Raw genomic sequence first — 23,712 nt, forward strand, 5'->3', positions numbered from 1 at the left:
CGTACTTTTGGTGTGGTATACACATAAAATGTCTGTCAGATGCAACATTTTGGGGTGATGTGGGGTCAGTGCAGCCCTTTTGGGGTACTGTAGTATATTACCATTTGTCTTCCCTGAACGTAGCCAGCATTTCTTGGCAAGAAACAAAAGTTTCTTCTACAGCTGCTTCTGGACTCTGATCTGTGGGGAGCAGGTTGGGACCTGCATCTGCGAAAAGGTTTCCACCTCCGGATCTGTATGGGATCTCTATTCTTTAAATGTTGCAGGGTTAAATGGAGATAGAGTCCTCCTCTTTTATCACTGTAGGCGTATGTTTTAAAAAATTATAGTTGCCTGCTATTTCGCAAGTAGCCATCATTGCATTTTGTATGAAAATAAGGGGCACATCTCCTACAAAACACTGCATTTTAAAAAAGATGTCCACATAAATTTCAAGTGCTCTCATCACTGTGTTTGTGTATCTCATTCCATTTCTAGCACTTATAGGACTGGTATAATATAGTATAATATATATGGTATAATATATATAGTGTAGTATAGTATATATAATATATATAGTGTAGTATAGTATATATAATATATAGTTGCTAAGGAACTGGGCTAGAAATCAGACCGTCCCTGGTTCAGTTTTTACCTTTGCACTAGGTAACCAAGCAAGCTGCTCTTTTTCAGCCTCAGCCCCCCATCTGCAACTCATATGTATCTACCTGTGCAAATATTCAGCTCTCAATAGCTGAAGCCAAATAATTCTTGCAGCTCCGCTGGCACCACACGGATGAGACCATTCCCCCTACTCCCTTGTGCACACTGCCATGCTAGTCCCTGCATTCATGGATCCCCTTAAGGAGAAATGAAGCCCTGCTGAGCCCCAGCTACATCTGGAAAAGGTGTTCAGGGAGTGCTGGGAAATGGAGCTCTATGGGGAAAGCACCTGAAAGGACTTCACTTCCCAGCATTCCCTGTATGCCTTGCCAGATGTCAGTGGGGCTTAGCAGGGCTCTGTTTCTCTTTAAAGGGCTGTATCACTGTGAGGGAACAGCACAGCACTAAGGGTGTTTACAGAACCACTCTGGGCAGTTCAATTTTGAACTGCCCAGTCCATGTACTGGTTCTAATGAACCAGCCAGCAGTTCGGTTTGTGCCTAGAACCGGGGTCGAACCAGTTTGACCCCCGTTCTAGTGCTTGCAAAGAGGAATTCGGTAAGGATTCCCCTTTAAAAGCACCAGGGGAACCCTACAGGGTTGAAAGGTGGGGGACGGGAGGTTACCTCACATGCTGCAGTGGTGGTGTGGTTCCTCGGGGGCAGCTGCAAGCTGGTGCTCCTCCCCCAGGCCCTGCTGGTGCTCCTCCCCCATGAGCTCAGGGCGATGAGGCCCCACATGTGTGGAGGCCACTCTAATGGCCTCAGTGCTTACCTTCACCATCCTGAGGAGCCATGCCATTACTGCCGCGCATGAGGCAACCTCCCTCCTGCCCTTTTTCATTTCCATAGGGCTTGTAAAGAGGAATCCTTACCAGGCTGACCTGGTTTGATCTGAATCGGGCCTGGTTTGGCTCGAGCTCAGATCAGCCCCCCTTTTGGAGAGCCGATCTGATTTAAGCTTGAACTGGTCGAATTGGGACAGTTCCACTCAAACCCGGTTCGAGCTTGAACCAATTTGCACACCCCTACATAGCCCCCAGATTGCATGTGGGTGAGTAGTGTGAACGGTTGCCTCCATGTAGTGCCACTGGGGCTGTTCAGATCATTTGCCTTCAGTTATTCAGAGCCAAATATTTGCACAGACCTAATAACTTACCTTACAGGGATGTTGTAAGGATTACATCAATGGTGTTTGTGAAGCACTTTGAATATTTGAAAGTGGTACATAAATGCAAAGTACATGTTATTTTGGTTAAAATACATATGTGCATCTTTTCATGTCTCTGTTTCTGTGCTCAATAGCTTCCAAGAGAGATTGTATAGAAAGGTTTGGCTTGAAGACTGTGGAACGGATCACCAAGGACAATGACGCCATTTGCACCACGGAATATTCTCGCATTGTGCCCTTGGAGAATGGGGAGGTGAGCTCTTTTGTCTTCGCATAACTGTGCATCAAGGGTATTAAGGTTCTTCTCTAGATGACTCAAATGGGCATGAAGATGTACTTAATTAACATCAGGTAGTAAAACATCATTATTTGGAATTTCACAAGGGGTGGTGTGTTTGTTTCTGAGAGTGCAGTGTGAGCTAATAGTAGATGGAATATTCCACTTGGGTCTAGATGGGCTCACTTAAACTTGAGCAAACTGCTTCCTGTTTGTAAAGTAGGAATGAAAATGGCGTCTGTGACAGCATTGTCAGGAAGACAAATGGGACAAAGATTGAAAATCACTGGGTGATGAGGGAGGAGAGGGGAGGGCACCTGGGATAAATAGCCAAAGCAGAGCTGTATGCAGTGAATTAGCATCTATTGACTACTGGCAGTTCTGCCACCCCTGGCTTTGGTTTCTTAGCTTCTCTTAATCACTTCCTACACCTCTTCAAACTATCATTTGCAGAAATGTGAATTAGAAATCTTTTTTTTTTTTAAAGATAACTTACTTGCGATGCCATATTCCACACTACATATCTGATTCCATTCTTGTGCAGCAGAATCACGGAAATGGAGGATATGCATAGCATTGTTAATTCTTTCTTTTAGGAGATAAATGACTCCTACCCTTCACTCTTTTACTCTTTAAATTATTCTTGAGCTATCCAAAGTGATAATAGGCCATGGGATACTGCGCCTGGGAAACTCTGGTGCATCCTGTTGCTCAATTCTGCTTGAATTGTGAGTCATGCTGGCGGAATTGTTCCAGCTGTATAGATACTGTGTTTCAACTTACAAACCCAGCTGCAGTTGGTAAAGGGATATGATGGGGTGTAATAAGTTTATTTAACCCCAGACATGCTTGTTCATCAAGCAAAATGTTCTGTTTAGGTGCATGGGGTGTGTGATTTTATGGAGAACAGCAAAGACTGAGAGTTCCAGTTGAAATGCAGAATAGGAACATTTAGTCTGAGAATATCTCTGAACCCAAAACGCATGGCCATAATATAATATGCATAATATATATTTTGCAGGTCCCCCTCATAAGTATTTGACTCATAATGTGCCTGCATATAACTTGAAGCCTGCATTTACTTATGATGTGCAAGAGACTATACCTGTGGTGTTTCTCTACTATTTCTCAGCTTTCTCACAGTGGCTGACATCTTAACAAATGCATGTATGCAGCCAAAGGATGCATGCCTGCAGTTACTCAATTTCCGCTTCTGAAGTGCAGGTGCTAACATGCGAGGGGGTGATTTTTGCCAATTTGTGTGACCCACAGAGACATAATTGTGCATTGCATACAGTGCTTCTGGGGGAGAGGGAAATCAGAGCACCCACCCCACCCCAGCACCTGTGCTTCAGAAGTGAGAACTGTTACCACATCTTAACTAATGCTAAGATGTTGGCCCGTGCTTTTTTATGCAAGGATTTCTACGAATGAGAGGAAAAAACCAAGATCAGTCGGTCTGGATGTCATGACTGATCTTGCTTTGTTTCTAACCACAGCTGGTAGTAGAATTCTCCTAACCAACACATGGGTAGGAGAGTGGAGCGTGTGCATTTCAAAGCCCAGGAGAGATCACATTAAACTGAGATTTAGCCTTGGTTCCCCATGACGTCTGAACTGCCCACTGGATGCTCAAGTAATTGTACTTAAATTGGATATGTCTTATGTAAAAGTACTGAACTGAAAATTGAAATGGGTGTTAACTGAGACATTCTCAGTGATGTACTGTACATTGTCAGTATTGGCTTCATTCATTCTTTAGTTCCAGCTAGGGCTGTGCAAAGAAGGCTTTGAAGTGTAGAAGCTGAATTATCGGCACATCACTTCTGGATCCATAGGGAGGAGGGAGCTTGCCTCACTTACTTCCATGCAGAGCAGTCCTCTGCACAGCACTTGGGAGGTCCCTTAAAGGGATCTGGAGCTCCAGGATGCCTCAGTGATGTCTTGAAATGCTCCCTGGGGACTAAATTTCCCAGTTGTCCTTGCACGCCTTGCCATGCACCTTCCAAGATGCCTGTGGCTCCAAATCCCTTTAAAGGCCCTCTGTTTACACAGAGGGTTTGCACAGAGAACGACTCTGCATGAAGGTAAGCACTAAGAGTCACTGCCTCCCCATGGGGTGAGAGGCAATGTGCAGTTGATTCGACATTTGCAAAGAGGAGAGGAGAGCTGGTTTTGTGGTAGCAAGCATGACTTGTCCCCATAGTTAAGCAGGGTCTGCCCTGGTTGCATATGAATGGGAGACGATGTGTGAGCACTGCAAGATATTCCCTTCAGGGGATGAAGTTGCTCTGAGAAGAACAGAAGGTTTCACGTTCCCTCCCTCTCTTCTCCAAGATAGGGCTGAGAGAGATTCCTGCAAGCAACCTTGGAGAAGCCCTGCCAGTCTGTGAAGACAATACTGAGCTAGATAGAGCAATGGTCTGACTCAGTATATGGCAGCTTCCTATGTTCCTAAAGAACCAGAAAGATCTCGGGAAGAGCATGTTGAATGTGCACCTGGGAAACAGCTAAGTTGCAACGTATATGTGTATCCATATATCCAAGATATGTGAAGTTCATATGTCTTGAGCAAGTCACTAGCTTTGTTCTCTATCAGTAAAATGGGAACAGCAGTGGCCAATTTCGCAGATTTATTGTGTAGAGGAGTAAAAATATTACCTGCCTTGAGATTAGAAGCAGAGTAGAGTTAATAAGAATTGAATTTATCCCCTGCTATGAAAACCTTCTGATACCAATCTCTCTTTTACTCTTCTCCTGCAGATTGTAGTCTCTTTGGTGAATGGACGTCCAGGAGCCATGAATTTCTCTTATTCTCCTCTCCTGAGGAATTTTACCAAAGCCACCAACATTCGATTGCGTTTCCTGCGGACGAACACCCTACTTGGGCATCTGATGGGGAAAGCCTTACGAGACCCTACCGTGACCCGGAGGGTGAGATGCTTCTGGGTTTCTCTTGATTATCCATCTAATCATTAGTATGGGAGCAGTAGCTTTGGAAAACATTTTGCGAGATGAAACAAATTGTAGGACCATTTGCCTTGGAAGTATGCCATGTACTCTGCACAAATCAGGAAACCATTAATGCTTTAGTGCCTTTATAAATTCCTGATCAGGTCAGCAGGAAACAGTTTGTCGAGGCTTTTGTCACATTAGATATATTAATGTTCTTTAAAAAAACAAAAACAAAACCATAGTATACTACTCAAAGTATTCTTCAAGATTTTTTTTAAAAAGTGCATTGGTACCCCATTTGGCCAGAGAATGCACTCCTTTATTACCTGAATTTAAATCCCCTTTCAGAGTTATTTCATAGGTTGCCTGTTTCCCATGTGGCAGTGCGTGGAGGTTGTAATATTTGGTACTCCTATATATATGTAAATTGCTTCATGAACCAAGAAGCCACTGTTCTTCAACGTGGTCTCTGTGCTTTACACGAATGGGCTTTGCGCCTACACAGAGACCACATCGGAGCTTCCAAGCTAGAGATCTGCTTTTTGGTGGTAACCCCGCCCCCTCAGTATATAGGCGGCTGTGCGGGCTTCCCTCTCCAGTCTTTCTTCGTCTGCGATTGAAGATACATCGTTGAGCTCTTCCTTGCTAGACGCTTCGCAAGTACTGCATTCTCTTTCCCTCTTTTTCTCCTCATTTTAGTTCAGTACTTCCCTTCTTTAGCATTTTTATTTCACCCCCGGTCCCCCCCCCGGATAACTCTTAGTTTCGTTTTTTCCACCTCGTCGTGGCCTTCGGGCCCGGCGTCCTGCGGATCCTTCGCCTCCGCTTCTCTCCATTTACCTTCTTCGGCCTATGGCAAAGACTACAAAATTTAAGCAGTGTGGTCGCTGTAAATCCAAGATCCCTTTGACCGACGGCCACAAGCTCTGTCTTTTTTGCCTTGGTGAGTCCCATAAAGTTGGCTCTTGCCTATACTGCGTGGCCTTTACCAAACAGGTGCGCAGGAATCGGGCCTCTCGACTTCGTTCTTGGCTTTGGGAACAGTCGTTCCAAACTACGGGCTCGGACAAACTGTCCACCATGCAGGTTTCGTCCAATACCTCTCCTGCAGCCCAGGCTTACAGCCCATTTTGTCCCCCCCGGGAGTCTCGGCAACTACCCCCGAGGTGAATGTGCCCGTCGATCCCATGGCTCGGGCTTCGACGTCGATACCGAGGAGTTCAGTGGCAGTGTCGATTTCGACGATGGCATTGATTGAACCGCGTTCTATCCAACTGTCCAAAAAGAAAAAGAGAACGAAGGACCGTCGCGCTCCTTCTGAATCTCCAACAAAATAGCAGAAGTCGACGCACGATACCGAACGTTGATCCCGAACTCTACACACTGAAACTGTCCTAGATACCGAGGACACTTATGGCTCCCGTGTACGAGTCCGACCACGACTCTCAGCCTGAGGAGCTCACTCCCGAACAACCATGCTGCTGGGCCAACCGGGATTTGGAAGCTGTTCTGGATGAGCGCTATGCCAGACAAGTTGAGGAAGAGGCTGACTACTTCTACACTCATCAAGAAGTTTGCCAACGCCATCGGGCCTCCATGGCTGCGGAGCCTCCCCTTTGATGTTCTGCCTCCCCTCGCTCTTCTATACCGGCCTGCTCGGCCTCGGCTTGCCTTCGGGACCGGCAACTTTGCCTCCTCCTCCTCCTCCCTGGATGACATCTCTTCTACCTCCATGGGTTCCACCCAGAAACTCACCGGTGCAGGCAGCCACGGCTACTGTTGCCCCCTACTCCAGGCCAACACCTCGGCTCTGGATTCGACCCTTTCAACCTCCAGTATCGACCGACTCGTCTTCGGATGAAGAGGGCCCGGTATCCTCCCTGTCCGATCCGATATCTCTGGGCTCTTCGCCACCCTCTTTATTGCTGAACCCGAGACCCAGTTCTCCATCGGAGAACCTCCGTGTTTATACAGACTTTGTCTCACGTATGGCAGCTTCCCTGGGAGTCCAGTTTGCCCAGGGAGACAAATCTGAACCTGACCCACTCTTTCAATTAATCAAGGAGGACGCTTGCCCATCGGTATTGTTACCGTTGAACCCATCCATTCTTAAAGTAGCCAAGACCTGTTGGATCAAGCCGTCCTCCCTCCCACAGACATCTAAATGGCTTGACTCCACGGAACGTTCATGCCTCCACGGAACAGGATGATTCCTTCCTGAAGCAACATCCTTCTACGGATTCGATTGTGGTCGAATCTTCCCTTTCTAAATTCAGGGGCTATTCCTCTTCCACCCCACCTGACAAGGAGGGAAAGAAACTGGACGGGTTTGGAAGACGTTTATATACTCAATTGCTTCTTTATTGACTAGAATCACAAATTACCAGGCATACAATGCCAAGTATCAGTCCTTTCTTTGGGACCATGTTGCTCCATTCTTGGACCACCTTCCTGAAGAACAACAGGCCCCAGCCAAGGTCTTCCTCCGGGAGGCCACGCAGGTCTCTAAACAAGAACTACATGCAATCCGCCATTCCACGGAAGGGGCCACCAAAGTAATGGGAACTTCCGTCGCCCTCCGCTGTCATACCTGGCTCAGATCTTCTGGTCTCACGCCCGATGCCAGATCCAGAGTGGAGGATCTACCCTTCGATGGCTTCTCCCTATTCAGAGAGAAAATGGATGATACTCTTCAGAAAGTACAGAAACTGCGTAATACAGCCCGTTCCATGGGCCTTCAACATTCCACAACCCACCACTGTAAACCACAAAAAATGGCTACGCCGGCCGTACTCCTCTAAACAACAATACTATCAACCCCAGGGCAAGTCCTTTCGCTCCAACAGATATCAAAATTACAGAAAGTACTCCAACTTCACCGGATCCAAGATGCAGCACCGATCCAAGGGGTCTCAGCCCCCAGCTAAAGGACAATGACTTACACCCTCTGCCCCGCTGAGGCACCAGGCTCTCCCCTTTCATCTCCGCTTGGGAGAATATCATCATGGACTCCTGGGCCTTGACCATAGTAAGGATGGATTATGCTATAAAGTTTGCATCCACCCCTCCATACAACCCTCCATTATCCACTCCACCCACCCTGGCTCTCCTGCAGGAGGTCAACTCTCTACTCTCCAAATCTGCAACAGAACTGGTTCACAATCCACAAACCCCAGGATTCCACTCCTGATACTTTACTGTTCCGAAGCTGGATGGCTCCCTTTGCCCCATTCTGGATCTCCGGGAACTCAACTCCTACATCACCTACTGCAGGTTCTGTATGGTCACGATTCCTACCATCATCTCCCTTCTGCAAAAGAACCAGTGGTTCGTCTCCATCAATCTCAAGGATGCATATTACCACATCACTATCAGACCTCAGCACCATCATTTCCTCTGCTTTCAAATAGCACACAACATGTATCAATTTCGCGCCCTCCCTTTCGGACTGGCATCTGCGCTCCGGGTGTTCACCAAATGCATGACCCCGGTGGTGGCAGCCCTACAACAATGAAATATTCAGATTTTTCCATACCTCGACGATTGGCTTGAGGTGGCTCACAACCCACAATCCCTTCTCAGAGACCTCCACACAGTTATCACCCTCCTCTCCAATCTGGGCCTGCAGGTGAACTACGACAAATCAAAGCTCACACCCTCCAAAACCATAGAATTTCTGGGAATCCTCTTCGACTCCGTGCAATCCAAGATCTTCCTGCCTCAACGCAGAACCCAGGCCATCCTGGACTTGTCGACCCACCTACTCTGCCACCCTACCCAATCAGCACAAACAGTGCAATGCCTGCTAGGACATATGGTCTCCACCACCCATGTCCTCCCTCACGCCAGACTATGGGCCAGGGCTCTCCAGCACTGGTTTCTCTCTGTGTTCTCTCCTCACGAGGACTCCCTCGCCACCAAACTAACGCTTCCGTCTCGTGTTCTGCATTCCCTTCTGTGGTGGGCAGACAGGACCAACCTCACCATCGGCTCCCTCTTCCACCCTCCCCGTCCAGCCCTTCTACTTACCACAGATGCTTCCTTGGACGGTTGGGGTGCTCATGCCAACAATCACAACATCCACGGCATCTGGACCCCGGCCAAAGCCTCCCATCATATCAATTATCTTGAACTCTTAGCCATATTCAAAGCCTTGAAAGCCTTCCTTCCCCTGATACGAGGCTCCCACGTCCTTGTTCAGATGGACAATACTACCGCCAAAGCTTACTTGAACAGACGGTGGCACCTCTTCCACCTGTTCCTGTCCATGGACCTATGGCTTTGGTGCATTCACCACGATATCACACCCTTGGCGGTCCACATACAAAGACAAGACAATGTCACGGTGGACAGGCTAAGCAGGACTCAAACAACATCTCACGAATGGCAACTACACCCCCCCACGCTCCGCTCCCTCTTCCGCCGTTGGTTCCTCCCAGAAATAGACCTCTTTGCGTCAGAGGCGAATGCACAATGCCACCAGTATTGTTTCAGGTCCGGGATCGGACCCAATTCCCTGGGGGATACATTTGCCCTACCTTGGACGAACCGCTTCATCTACGCCTTCCCTCCAATCCCTCTACTTCCTCGAGTCCTTCAGAAGATCTCCCAGGACCGCCCGCATTGCATCCTCATCACCCTGTGGTGGCCCAGGCGGCCCTGGTTTCCCCAACTCCTTCGTCTATCCAACCACCAGTACCACCGCTTCCCGAACACCCCTCATCTCCTCTCCCTGTAGAACGGTCGCCTTCTCCATCCAGATCTACAGCGTCTCAACCTCACAGCCTGGCACATAGTCCCGCCCTCCCGGCGGACCTGCTATGAATAGTCCAGGCCTTGCGCAAACCCTCCACGGTCTCCTCTTACTCCCACAAGTGGACCCGCTTTCAAACTTATCTAAAAGACAGAGAAATTCCCCTGCACTCTGTTTCTGTGGAACATATTTGTGCCTACTTACTATCCCTCAAGCAGGCCGGACTTAAAATACTGTCCTTGCGGGTCCACCTGGCAGCCATAGTGGCTAACTCCCCCACCTCCACACCCTCGTGGTTCCAACACCCTACTGTCAAGCGCTTCCTTAAAGGGCTCACTCACCTTTATCCGGACCCGCCAGTCATGGCCCCAGCTTGGGACCTTACTTTGGACCTCTCTTCGTGCATGAACACTCCCTTTGAACCCAGGGCTACGATTTCTTTCGACCTCCTTTCCTGTAAGGTGGCCTTCCTCATGGCTATCACCTCGGCCAGACGGGTCAGTGAACTCAGGGCTCTTAGAGTTGACCCTCCTTATCTCACCTTCCACAAGGAAAAGGCTGTCCTGTGGCCGGACATTGCCTTTCTTCTGAAGGTAGTCACATCGTTTCACCGTTCCCAACCTATCTCCTTACCTGCATTCTTCGCCGAGCCGACGACTGCGGCCGAACGACGCCTCCACACTCTAGACGTCTGAAGGGTGCTCGCCTTCTACGTTGACCGCAGCTCTGCCCTTCGAACCTCCAATTCTCTCTTTGTGCTCCACTCTGGCCCTAACAAGAGCAAACAGTCCTCTGCACAGACCATATCCAGATGGGTGGTCCACACCATCTCCCTGGCATACCAGATCGGCAAGAAACCTCTTCCACTCTCTCTTAAAGCACATTCAACGAGAGCGGTTGTGGCGTCTACTGCCTTTGACAGATCTGTTCCCCTAGATGTCATCTGCCAGGCAGCTACGTGGGCATCAAAGCACTCCTTCATACACTATTATGCCCTGGATGTCCAAGCCAGAAAAAACACGGCATTTGGCAGGGCGGTGCTACAACCTATCTTCGCCTGATCCTGCCTCCAGGTGAGCATGGCACGGGTGCAGCTTGCTATGCACCCATTCGTGTAAAGCACAGAGACCATGTTGAAGAACGACAGGTTGCTTACCTGTAACTTGGGTTCTTCTAGTGGTCATCTGTGCTCTTACACACCCACCCATCCTCCCCTCTTCCATGTCTTTTCTGCTAGTCTCTTTCAGATTGCAGACTCAGAAGACTGGAGAGGGAAGCCCGCACAGCCGCCTGTATACCGAGGGGGCGGGGTTACTGCCAAAAGTTAGAACTCTAGCTTGGAAGCTCCAATGTGGTCTCTGTGCAGGCGCAAAGCCCATTCATGTAAGAGCACAGATGACCACTAGAAGAACCCAAGTTACAGATAAGCAACCTGTCTTTACTTGCAACCTTCTAGTGTGTATACCTGCAATATAGGAGAACCTCAGTATTCTCCGCTACTACAGCAGATAGGGAAACCGCGAATACAGGGTCATTGGAGCTATGGAAATCTGGGGGTTAGGTTCCTGGAGGTCAGAAAATGTCCCAAAAAAGGGTAAAACAGCCCTATAAACATGGGGGGAGGGGCTACCGTGCTCTGTGGGTCCTCAGCAGTCTAGCAATGCCCTCTAACAGTGAAAAATCAGTTGAAAACATTTTTCAACACGAACATTTATAAGGATATTCTTAATAAAATTTCAGAAAAGGTTGAAGAAACAGGCTACTAAGCATATCGCCTTTAAACTAACAAGTCGCTTTTAAATCCCAGATTCATAAACTATACCACAAAGCATGTTCAGCAGCTTAAAAAGTGTATTCCTTAAAAAAGAATGATCTGGTTGTTGTTTTTCTGTTTCTAAAAAAACCCTTTGGTGCCACATAGGTATGAATTGTATAGATAGCCAAGTCTGCATTCATACAGGGCAGGGAAATGAAAGTCTCCAAATGGAAGCTTTCTTGCTTAAAGAGTTCTGCTATATATATTTCATCCTGTGAATAAGGTTTTTTTTAAAAAACCAAAACCAAAACCAAACCCTGTTAGATTACTTTTTCACAGTGGTTTATTCTGTGTACTGACATATATAAATTATATTATGGGAATTGTTCACCCATATCTGTTTTTACAGTGACTTGCTAAACAAAGTGCACCTCATCAACTTGTTGGCGGTCCACCAGGGTTTTGATAAACCTCCTGCTTTTGCTGCTCACTTGGGACTGCAAAAACAGACGGGTTGTCAAGCTCTTGGCAGGTCCCAATACCTAGCTGCTGAACCTCATGGCTTGGTGGGTCACAACTCGTGCAGGCAGGGTGGGGACCCAGTCTGCTCAATCAAAGCAGAAAGAGTTTACTTCAGTGAGAACTTGATCCCATCTACCCTGATCTGGAAGAATGAGATCATTCTTTTTTAAAGGAACATGTTACATTAAGCTGCTTAAGAGGGTTTAACCTTTGAAGCTGAAACACATTTCAACAGTTGGAAATTTTATTTTGTGTGTGTGTTGATGTTTAATGTCACCATGTTAGTTCCATCATTGGTTGAGACTTGGTTTGGGGGATGATATATCCAGGAGTATGTTTATATATTGGGTTTAAATATATTTTGGGATTATATTATGAGTGTAATAATACATTTTATAATTCCCCACCTCTAATTTTTTGTCCAAGTCTGTGGCCAACAGTTTTGTCCCAGTGAAGAGCAATGGTCTGAAAGGAGACGGCTTCTTGAATAGCTACTTCCAGTTACCCACAACTGGGGCCAATCTTTAATTGATAGGCATTCAGGAAGTCTCCTGCATATCTCTCCCCCCGTTTTCCTCTTCTGAAAAAAATAAGAATAAAATTGTGGCCTCTTTTCTCAGCTCTTTGCAGTACAGAATTATTCTGGTGTTGGGTGGCGGGGGGGGGGGGCAACAAGCATGTGTATCTTAGTGAATCTTTACTGGTAACTACCTGCACCACCATGCAGCGGCCGGTTTTGCCCTTTGAGAATCTTGTTTTCAGGGCTGTCCCTTGGAGAAAGTTGGGCCCAAGTGGTGTAGGCCTAGAGATGTGGGGCCTCGGTGAAGCAGCAGTGGGGAGATTCCTGCCTAGAGTGTCCCCACTGCCCCCAGCCCCCAGAGTTGCTCCCACCGCAGCAACTGGCCAGCCCAGTGCAGGCCCCGGAGCATGCTCAGCTTGGCTGCGCACAGTGGCAGCTCTGGCTAGGATGCCCTCCTCTCTGGGCAAACCAAAGGAGAGAGCGTCCCAGCTGGAGCTATACTGCATGCAGCCGAACAGAAGCGCCACAGGGGTTCATTTGGGCCAGGAGTGCAGCTGCTTGGTGGGGTGGAAGCTGTGCTCTGGGGCCATCAGTAGACAGGGAGATTCCAGGTTGGAATCTTTGTGCCACTGCTGCTGCCATGGGGCCAGGGATAGACACAAGGCTTGGGCTGATGACCCAGTTAGCCCTCCAACCCCAAGAATGGTACTGCTTGTTTTGTATCTTCCATTCCAGCGAAACGGCATCATTCTAAAGAGATGCATACAGATGTGTAGAGTAATAAGACTCATCAGAAGGAGGGAGAGAAAATGCTCTTCAAGGACTTCTGCCAAAACAAAACAAAACCCACCAGCTGATTATCGCACATAGCTCCTGATATCGCAGCCTGCTGTTCATGAATTTTGAAATCACTAGCAGGTGTTAGTTACTATAGCCAGTAAAAATTGCACTGAAGAGACTGGAAATATGCAGTGTGGTTTGCCAGACTAAAGGAAGAATGCCCCCAAAGTGTTGTTTGAATGAACAAAACTATTAATTTCTCTTGAGTAAGATGTGTGTTGTCATGCTGATCCCAATGAACTAGAGGCATGAAGTAGATGAAGTGATGCATATTATTGAACCAACTGTATGTTGAGGGAAATGCCAAGGAATTTTGGACCGACAAATTGAAGTACTTTTTCACACAATGCATAATCAACCTATGGACGTATCTGCCACAAGATGTGGTGACACCCAACAGTGTGGATGGCTTTAAGAGGGATTTAGATAAATTCATGGAGGACAGGTCTATCAATGGCTACTAGTCTGAGGTTATAGGCCACCTCCAGCTCCAAAGGCAAGATGCCTCCAAATACCCGTTGCAGGGGAGTAACAGAAGGAGAGAGGGCATGTCCAGAGGCATCTGGTGGGCCACTGTGTGAAACAGTGTGCTGGACTAGATAGGCCTTGGGCCTGATCCAGCAGGGCTGCTCTTATGTTCTTTTGAAACTGGAAAATTTCAGCCCATATTGAGAAAATACTGGGGATTTTCTCCCTGAAAAAACAGGGAGGGTTTTTTCAGGCACAAAAGGGTTTTTTGCAGGCACAAGGAGCAAAAATATAAACAGACAAGCATGGACCTGCAACAAAATGTTGCAATATATCCCTGGTGCGCATGTGTTACTTCAGCCTATGGCTAAGCATGGAGACAAAAGTTAGCAACAAAGACAGAGGAATCCCTACTCTGACATGGGTCTTACTTCATAAGCTATTTTTATTTCCTTTTTCCTTTCCCTTTCCTTTTTTTCAGGGCACAAGAATGGTACTTAGTCTGAGTTCATAGGGCTCTTAACATTCAAAATTTAATGTTAAGAATAAGAGCTCTTCAGTTTTATGATACTGCTTCAGATTGGGCTAAGGCACGTTTCTTCAGTTAAAGTCTTATTGCGGTTATCTGTTTGGGTGTGCATGAACTGTGGTTCAAGCACTAGTTCGAATGAGGTCCAGACCGGTTCACCGCCACGGGGAGGGGAGTGGAAGCTTTAAGAAAGAGGAGAGCATGTCTGCTGCCCCATGCAGCTTCCTGCTGGGGTAGTGCTCGTCCAAAGTACCTATATTTATCTTTCCTCGAAGAATGTTTGATTGGCATGAGATTATTCTCAGGCAGCATTCACAGGGAAAGCAAGCAAATGGTTGTGGAATTTGGGTGACTGGTTCCAGCAGTTCCTGTACAACAGCTTCACCTCCTCACATACTTGCTTCTTCTCTCAGTCCTTGGTACATGACATTTCTGTAGTATCATCCCAAGGTTGCATTGTGATGTTGCACTGATGATACTACATTTCTGTAGTATCATCCCAAGGTTGCATTGTGATGTGTAGTATCATCCTAAGGTTGCACTGTTGTCATGTCATTATAATCCTCTGGTCTTACACCCACATCCTGTATAACAGCCAGTGTTGGCAGTTACCTGGCATGGTAGAGGTGCTGATGCCACCCTATTCTGATCTCTCAAAAATCAGTTTCTAGATGGTAACACACATACAAAGTTTGAGCTATTTTTTGTTGAATATTGTGTACTTCTGGCATTTATTTATTCCCTTATAAGGCTGAGAATGCCCGGCCATTTTCTGCGAAGTGATCAAGACAAACCATTCTGTGTTTTCCTAGTATTACTACAGCATCAAAGATATCAGCATTGGAGGACGATGTGTATGCCATGGACATGCTGACGTCTGTGATGCCAGGGATCCCACAGACCCTTACAGGTAAGGCTTCTGTTGAAATAGAGCATGTCTAGATGTATTGGTGTAGTCCGGGTGCTACACTGCTATTTAAACTTGTGAACTAAAAAGGTTATTAGCTGAAATAAAACAAAGTTTATAATATATAATAATGAAGGAACCTAAAGATCAAGTTGTTTTATTCGAAAGTAAGATTCTCTGCTAATGATTTCATTTGTTGATTTTATGTTATCCCCCTGCTAACTGGATAAAGAGGCACCTTTTACCGTGGTGATTCTCTTTATTTAGCAGGGGGAGAGTAACTGGCCCTATCCACCCCCAGCACAGTACTTCCAGTGACTGTTGCTGGTGTGTGTCCTATGTTTCTTTTTAGAATGTGAGCCCTTTGGGGACAGGGAGCCATCTTATTTGTTTTATTTCTCTTTGTAAACCTCCCTGAGCCATTTTTGGAAGGGCGGTATAGAAATTGAATTAATAATAATAATAATAATAATAATAATAATAATAATAATAATCTTTATATGCCACCATTCTTCATATATGAATGCATGGTGGCTTACAACATTAGCATTCATCTTCCACCCCGCTCCCAATTTTTTCCATGTTCTCTACACCAGGGTTTCTCAACGTGTGGGTCCCCAAATGTTATTGGACTTCAGCTCCCATAATCCCCAGCCCCAGTAGCCTTTGGTTGGGGATTATGAGAGTTGGTCCAATAACGTCTTGGGACCCAACGTTGAGAATCCCTGCTCTAGACTAGGGATGTGCATAGAATCGGCGGGGAGCATGGACCGGAAGTGACAGGAAGTATGCACATCGGATACTTCCTGTCACTTCCGGTCTGACGAGGCAATGGGGTGGCAGGAAGGTACGCTGCTGCCCCACCAGACCCTTTAAAATTGTAGCAATGTAGGGGGAAATGCGGCGGGAGTGGCAAGAGCACCCTCCCCACACCCTTAAAGTTATCCCCCTGCCTTCGAACTGGCCGGACCACCGGTACTTCCTGTCACTTCTGGTCTGACGAGGCAGTGCGGTGGCAGGGAGGTGTGTTACTGCCCCACCAGACCCTTTAAAAGTGTAGCGCCGGCGGGGGAATTACGGTGGAAGGGGTAAGAGCACCCTCCCCTGCCCTTAAAGGTATTCCCCCATCTTGGAACCAACTGAACCGCCAGTTGTTCAAACTCGTTTGGAGGCCTGGAAAAGGGCCTCTGTACAGGTTTGTGCACAGCCCTTCTCTAGACTATAGTATGCCACAGTATCAGACCACGTATGTGGCTGAATTTGATTCAAGCAAAATGTCTTGAATGGTAAGAACCAAGTTATATGTTATAAAGGAAACCAATGTGTGTGGTGGACAGTTATATTTTCACTGGAATCCCAAAGGCACTTATGGAGCCACTGTAAGAAAACCATTTTCTTCGCCCTACAACACACATTCACTCCCCTAGTTGACCGGTGGAAGGGAACAGATTGATCCAGTGTTGAAACTTGTGGGGTTTCATGACCTACCAAAACAGTGATTCCCAAAGTAGGATGTTAGTTGATGGTCACATTTACTCAAGCAAATATAACAATCCATTACATGATCACTGTTTTGAACATCAACGCAGGTTTATTCATCACAAACTGGTCCTTATTCAGGTAGTCTGTGGTTTATTTGTTGTTGTTGATGATGATTTGTTGGCTTTGAAAATTAATGCCTCCAAGGTTTTCTGAGTGATTTTGAGCAATGTAAGCTATTTTGTAAACATCTACATTTTCACAATATCTCATATTAGTAACTGGTGTGTATTAATAGCTCTTGCTTTTCTACCTGAAATATGGGGACTAAAGCACTCACTTACCTTACAGAGTGTAAGGATTACAGCAAGATGACACATGTAAAGTGTCTTGAACACTTTAGAGTGCTATACAAATGCTACAACTACTAGAACTACCCAGATCTCTGTAGTATTGTTGCATCTGCTTACTGCATTTACATCGTGCTCTTTCTCTAAGGAGCTCCAGATCATACAGATCGTTCGTTCTCCATTCATCCTGGCAACAATGCTGTGAGGAGTCTAGGCTGAGAGAAAGTTACTTACCAAAATGAATTTCATGGCTCAGTGGGGAATTGAATGTGGGTCTCCCTGGTCCTAGTCTGACACTCTAACCCCTACATCCTTGGGGGATGCTTAAAACACACTTTCCAAGAGCAATGAAAGTTGGGGATAACTTTTCCTTAGACGTTTTTAGCTCTCATGTAATACCTCATCTCAGAAAGGTTTTAAAGCATGTTATTAACCTGACACATGGCCAAGACTTTTCTCTTGAGTTAACAGGAGAACAACTTGGTTCCATTCTCTGGCCCTCGTCATGTCTGAATTTTTAGACACACTTATAGAAATGATAAGAGACCATTCTTATCTCTGATCTCCCACATTCATGGGGAGATAACCAGAATGGAAAATGTTGCTTCTTTCTTTGCCTTCGGAAAATGTTGAGAGGTCGAAATGAGACCTAGCTACAGATTCTTCTACTTTTTGGTGGTGGTTGTTGTTTTGCTCCCCCACAGCCCCCCACCCCCTGAAAAAAATAAGAAAAGGATAGAAGACTTGCTTTTGTTTCTCCTTCCTTTATGCACAGCAGCCTAATATCTACCTAGCTATTTCTTTGACATGATATCTCCAGATTTGTGACCAAAAGCACAGCAGTTAATATTGAAGAGAAAAGCATTTGCCATTTCCTTACATGTAGAAAGCTACAGCTATAAGCCTGTAAAGCTGTTTCGTCACTGGTGTTGCAGACTCATTCATTTGGTTTAGAATAGACTAAACACATTTTGAACAGGAGAGGCTGAACCATCCATTTTGTGGTGAAGAGTCTTGACTCTATAGGTCAAGATTTTTAATACAACATACCTTCAAAAAAACACTGCACTTCTTTTTAGAGTTCATTGCCTTGTGATGATGCAGTTTTTCCATATCAAGTCTTGCAAAGTCAAGGAGAATGTCAGAGTTTCCAAATGCATGTATAACAAGACATGGTGTTTATCTGTGCAGCTGGAATCTTTTCTTTCACTAGGATTGAGAGAGAATGCAGCTCTAATGTTCAGTTTCTTAAATGAGAATGGGCTGTAGTATTATATGTCCTTGATTCTAGCCCCTTCCCCTCTTTGGCACAAGCCCCTCCCCTGCCTCTAACACACTTCAGCATTAAATCAGCACAGCCATTAACGGCAGTTACTGCTAAACATGATTCCTTCTTAGCCAGGATTTGCAACCATAGTTTAACTATATGTAAACAACATTTCTCTATAAAGAATTGATGGGATGAGCAAAGGCTCCTTTCTCATTACTGATATTGGAAAGGCAAGGAAGTCATCTGCATTCAATGCGGAGATCCAATTTTCCTCTGTTTCTTTCTTTGAAAAATCCCAGGTACCCTAGAGAGGTGAGAGGGAATATTCATTCCAGCTCACCTAGGAGAGATGAAAAGATTCTTTCCTTCACTTGTCCAGCTCCTTGTGCAGCAGTTTGCATGTCAATGCACTGTGTTGGTGAAAATTGGGCGTCATTCCTTCTTGGGCTTGATAAAGCAATCCTTTGCACCACTCCATAAATAGGAGGTCATCTCCCTTGTGTGTTGAAAGAGCACTGAAATATGGATTCCTTGCTTCTCCAGAGAGTGTAACACAGGAAGGCAGAGAATATCTGCCTCCATACTGTGATGTTGATATGAACATGAAGCAAAAGTGCATGGACAGGTGAATGCTAATGGAAAGGAGTTGTGGCATTGGCAGCATTTCTGTTGATGTACATTTATGCCATCAGTCACTTTCATGATGCAGTTTGGCGAGAAGTATTTGGTTTGCCAATAAAGCTTTTCCAGATGTCCATAAAATTAGGTTGCAAATCTATTTTCTTACGTCATGTTGAGAAGTAAATCACTCTGCAAGTAGGGTCTCTTGTCAGTAGGATTTCAGTCCATTACAACCTAGCCTTGGAGTGAAGGTGGTAGAGCTCTTGGTGGTCTACTGTAACCAGTTCCTCTGGACCTGATGTTATCCTTGGATATTCAAGTTAAATTAGTAGCCAGAAGCGTCTTTTTGCATGCTGCATCTGGTTTGTCAGCTACAGCTCTACCTGAATAAAGTGGACCTGGCTTTGCTTACTCATCTTAATCTTTCTTTCTCTTTTATCTCTGAGAGCTGCCCTGGGAATAACAACAATAATAATAACAATAACAAAAACAATAATTGTTGTTATTTTCTGAATGCCAAATTAGTGCTTAGTGTAGTGGTAAAATAACTACTGTTTACCACTAATTCTTACCACTAAAGCATATTTGGTTAAATTGTTTATTATCATCTGCTTGGCTTAAACTGGAAAACAATAACAAGAACAGATCAATTCAAATTCTGCTGTGAGGAAAATTCTCATGGTTACCCAACAGGAAGATATTTCAAAATGTCAAAATTATTACATTTCTGTCTTTGGATCTATCTGTATCCAGAGATAACCCAAGGCATTTTGATGCTTGAGTCAGAAAATCCAAATGGCAACCCCAACAATGGCAAAGTATTACCAGCTAAATAACTGTCCATTTTCGGCCATTTTTAATGGTTCCCCAAAATCTGTTGTCTGTGACAGACTGCCTCAGACTGCCTAATGGTAGGTCCAGCTCTGGTAGATCTTATATTTTAGCCTAGAAACTTGAAATGCAAGTCTTTTCTAGATGTTAGTTCCCTAACTATTGATTTTTCAAAATGTCCATGGCCTTATTGTTTTTGAACTGGTTGAGTTATCTGGTAAGTTGTTCAGGGTCTTGACAGTGTGGGAACTGAGCAGGCCTTGTGTATTAAGCAAAGCTCAAAGAATCCTGTTTCTCCCTACAAACAATGAGCATCATCCAGACTAACACTGCCCTCATATTAAAATGTTTTGCATGCACAATGATTTTTCCTGATTCCCACTTTCCCTTATCTGCCCCCTAAGCCTCTTCAAATATATGCCTGAGAGCTGGAAGACCCTCAAGAACACTCATCAGGGGCAGCAGAGGAAAGGAGAGGATCAGGAAAAATTGTTGCACATGTGAAATGTTCTAATACGAATATGATGAATATTTATATGCTGCTTTCCAACAAAAGTTCCCAAAGTGGTTTACATAGATATAAATAAATGTGATGGCATCATTGGTTTGGGTGCTGCTCAGTGCCTTTATTTTCCCCCCTGCTATCAAGTAACAATTCCAGTGAAGCCCAGCCTAGTATTAAATCTCTAAAGAATTGGATTTTTTCCCCAGTATTTGTGGGCTTGCCCTTCCTCAAAAGAATTTTTTAAAGAAGTTGAATTGATTTGTTTTTAGTTTCTAGCACTGCTTGGATACATCTAATGCTTTTTAGCAATATTGCATAATGAAACAGCTGTACAGCACAGACATTCCTCAACAGGGAGAGACTTCTTTCTACCTAAAGTATGAAAAACATTTTGGGGAAAATTCCAAGTTCAGCTACGCTTGGCAGAAACTCTAACAATGACTTCAATAGAACTCAGGTATTACTGTCTATGTACTTTATCTCCCTGGGTGTATTTAATTATAGCATGGACAGTGATATTCATTCTTACTGTATTCATGCACATGCAGGCAGGGAGAATAAAAAGATAATAAATTCTGTGTATAAATAGAAGCATGAGAATGGGGTGGAAAGAAGAGAACAGGAGACATCACTAAGCATGTAGATGGCTTTGTCCAGTCTTGTTAGATCTTTCCCTGCAGTGCCTCTTCTATATCTCATCTGATTATAGGGAAGTCATTGTTGCTTTTGAGCAACCCTCCTTCAGGACAGAACCAGAGTAGCAAGGCCATAAACTGTTCTGGTGCTTTTTCCTATCCACCTAGCTGCACAGATCAGAATAGGGAAATGGTGACAGGGCTCTATGCTAAATTCTTAGAAAGAAGTGTGGATATGCATTCAGATGTACCAGAAGGAAAATGAGGATTGTGTTACCGGCTGCTAGTCTGTCTCCTTGCGGTGTTCTTGTATATACACATTTTGAAGTGAATTCCTTGCTCAGCCAGGAGATATACACAGATAGTTTCCCAGACAGGAATTCTGTTAACAAAAGATAGCAAACTGGATCAGAGAGGCAGGCAGCTCTTTGTTTATAACTGCTGATAGGTTCGTTGAAGTAATTTGGAAAGTCCCCTGCACATTGCCTGCTGTTGCCCGATTACAGAAATTAGATTCCCATTGGATTACTAGCTTGATCATCTTCCTTATCCCCCAAGGAGGAAGTTGGGACCTTTGGCCATGGGATGTCATAGCTTTCTGCTCTTGCTCTGCAGGCAGCAAATTCTAATCGCAACATGAAGCTCTTTTAGTGGTTATTTTGCCAACAGTGAAATCTATTACAGGATGGATGTTAAACAAACACTGCCAGGCTAATGAAGCCAAGCCTGGTCTTGCCTGTGCATGAGAACCAGGATTGCTCCCAAATCCGATCCCAATGGCGCTTCTGCACCACATACACCAAGCCACCCACCCCCTTAAATGGGGTTAAGAGAGTTAATGCTTTCTTAGCCCCGTTTTTAAAATCGTCTGCCAGCCCTGGCAGCTTGCAGCTGGGGCTGGGAGACTGCGGCTAATTCATTTCTGTGGCTAGAAACTTAATTTTTGATTTTTTTAAAAATTAAGCATCCGGGGAACTCCAGATGCTTAGCTCCGTGTTTAATAATTTGTTTTATACTGGTTCCATGGCTATGAGAATGGCACAGTTGTTAATGTGTTAATTTCATGTTTGATAGTACTAAACCTGTTTGAGTGCATTGTGATGTCTTGCAAACATAATTCTCAGTGGTTTCAGTCAATTTATGCGCCAGGTTTCTTTGTCCAGTTTAGAGTTGCCAATATCTGACTCAGAGGGCCCCCATCCTACTGCTGTTTCTCCCTCTCTGAAGCTTTACTTACTGAGTTTTTCTCCATCATACTGCCCTAGTTGCAGAAGGCACATGGCCTCTGAATGGAGGTTTTGTATCTGTGAAGCTGGGGATGATGGGAACTGTAGTTCAGCAACATCTGGAGAGCCACATGTTGCCCTACACCTGCTGTAGAAGATTCATCTCATTCTCTTTTGTTTTGTCCACTTTACCTACAAACCAAACAGGAATTTTAGCCCCTATGCTTGAATGAATTTTACACTGGTCTACTAGCCATAAATCAAATGATCACATGACACTTATGTAAAGGTTGGTATAAGTGGTATTGTCAACTAAGATTAGTGGCTGACATTTTGTGCAGCGGTGTGCTGGCATTAGGGACCTGCTGAGGCTGCTGGGCAACATGAAAAGCAGCCTCAAGGCTGTTGCACAGCAACTTAAAAGAGCAACTCTGTACGGCTGCTATTTTAAATCATTGCACAACACTGTCAGGGCTGCCTTCCACATTGTGCGGCAGCCCTGGCAGGTTCCTAACACCAGCATACTGCTGTACAGAATATCAACCAGATATTATTATTATTATTAATTCGATTTCTATACCGCCCTTCCAAAAATGGCTCAGGGTGGTTTACAAAGAGAGATAACAAACAAATAAGATGGCTCCCTGTCCCCAAAGGGCTCACATTCTATAAAAGAAACATAAGACACACACCAGCAACAGTCACTGGAAGTACTGTGCTGGGGGTGGATAGGGCTAGTTACTCTCCCCCTGCTAAATAAAGAGAATCACCACGGTAAAAGATTTCCTTTCTCTCCCCCCACCCACCGTCGCATTTCTCTCCCCCCGCCAGCCGCCTTTCTCTCCTCCCTCCTTTGCCCGTCGGCCGGCCGGCCACTGCCGGCACTTTCTACCCCCTCTCCTCCTCAGTCCTCACTTCGGAACTCTCGCAGCGTGTCGCAAGAGTTCCGCCGCCAAATCCTGGGCACGCATGTCCCAAGAGAATTAAATATAGAGATTTGTTGTTGTTAAAGAAAGGCAGCATAAAAAATTAACCATAAATGCATAAGAGAAATAAAAAATCATGCAATGCCATTCCTAAAGATACAATCCTAATTTTCAAAATCGGGCAATCAAAGCCAAATTCATCAGGGTGCCTGCCCTCCATGTTTTCAAGATCAGGGTTTTTAGAAGCATCTAGTTTGCTGCCACAGAATGATGCACCTTGGCCTGATTTAGCGAGTCATCTTCATATGATCTTATATTTTCCCTCTTATGAGGCTCGAAGGTGTTTTCTTTGTCCCTTTCCTTGGCTTTTAATGCTCACTACTCATTTTTATCATTCCTTCTTGGGCCAGTTCATATCCATTGAGAGTATCTATATAGCAATTTCTTTTGAACTGAGATGTTGGCTCTTGTTCTAAGGGAGCATTTTCTCTGACCATCTCCTTTTTCTCAATTAGCTTATGCACCCCTTC

General features: G+C 45.2%; 1 protein-coding gene across 6 annotated transcripts in view; it reads left to right on the forward strand.

Moving 5' to 3' along the window:
• Positions 1 to 23,712, forward strand: part of LAMA5 (laminin subunit alpha 5) — a 362,437-nt gene that overhangs the window by 179,823 nt on the left and 158,902 nt on the right. For all 6 annotated transcript variants that reach the window (XM_053245482.1, XM_053245481.1, XM_053245483.1 and 3 more), the window contains 3 exons: positions 1,947 to 2,065; positions 4,853 to 5,023; positions 15,245 to 15,342. In XM_053245482.1, coding sequence (XP_053101457.1) covers positions 1,947 to 2,065; positions 4,853 to 5,023; positions 15,245 to 15,342 — 388 coding nt within the window. The remainder of the gene's footprint in view (positions 1 to 1,946; positions 2,066 to 4,852; positions 5,024 to 15,244; positions 15,343 to 23,712) is intronic.

Source organism: Hemicordylus capensis, chromosome 4, assembly GCF_027244095.1.
Source record: "Hemicordylus capensis ecotype Gifberg chromosome 4, rHemCap1.1.pri, whole genome shotgun sequence".
Classification (NCBI taxonomy): domain Eukaryota; kingdom Metazoa; phylum Chordata; class Lepidosauria; order Squamata; family Cordylidae; genus Hemicordylus; species Hemicordylus capensis.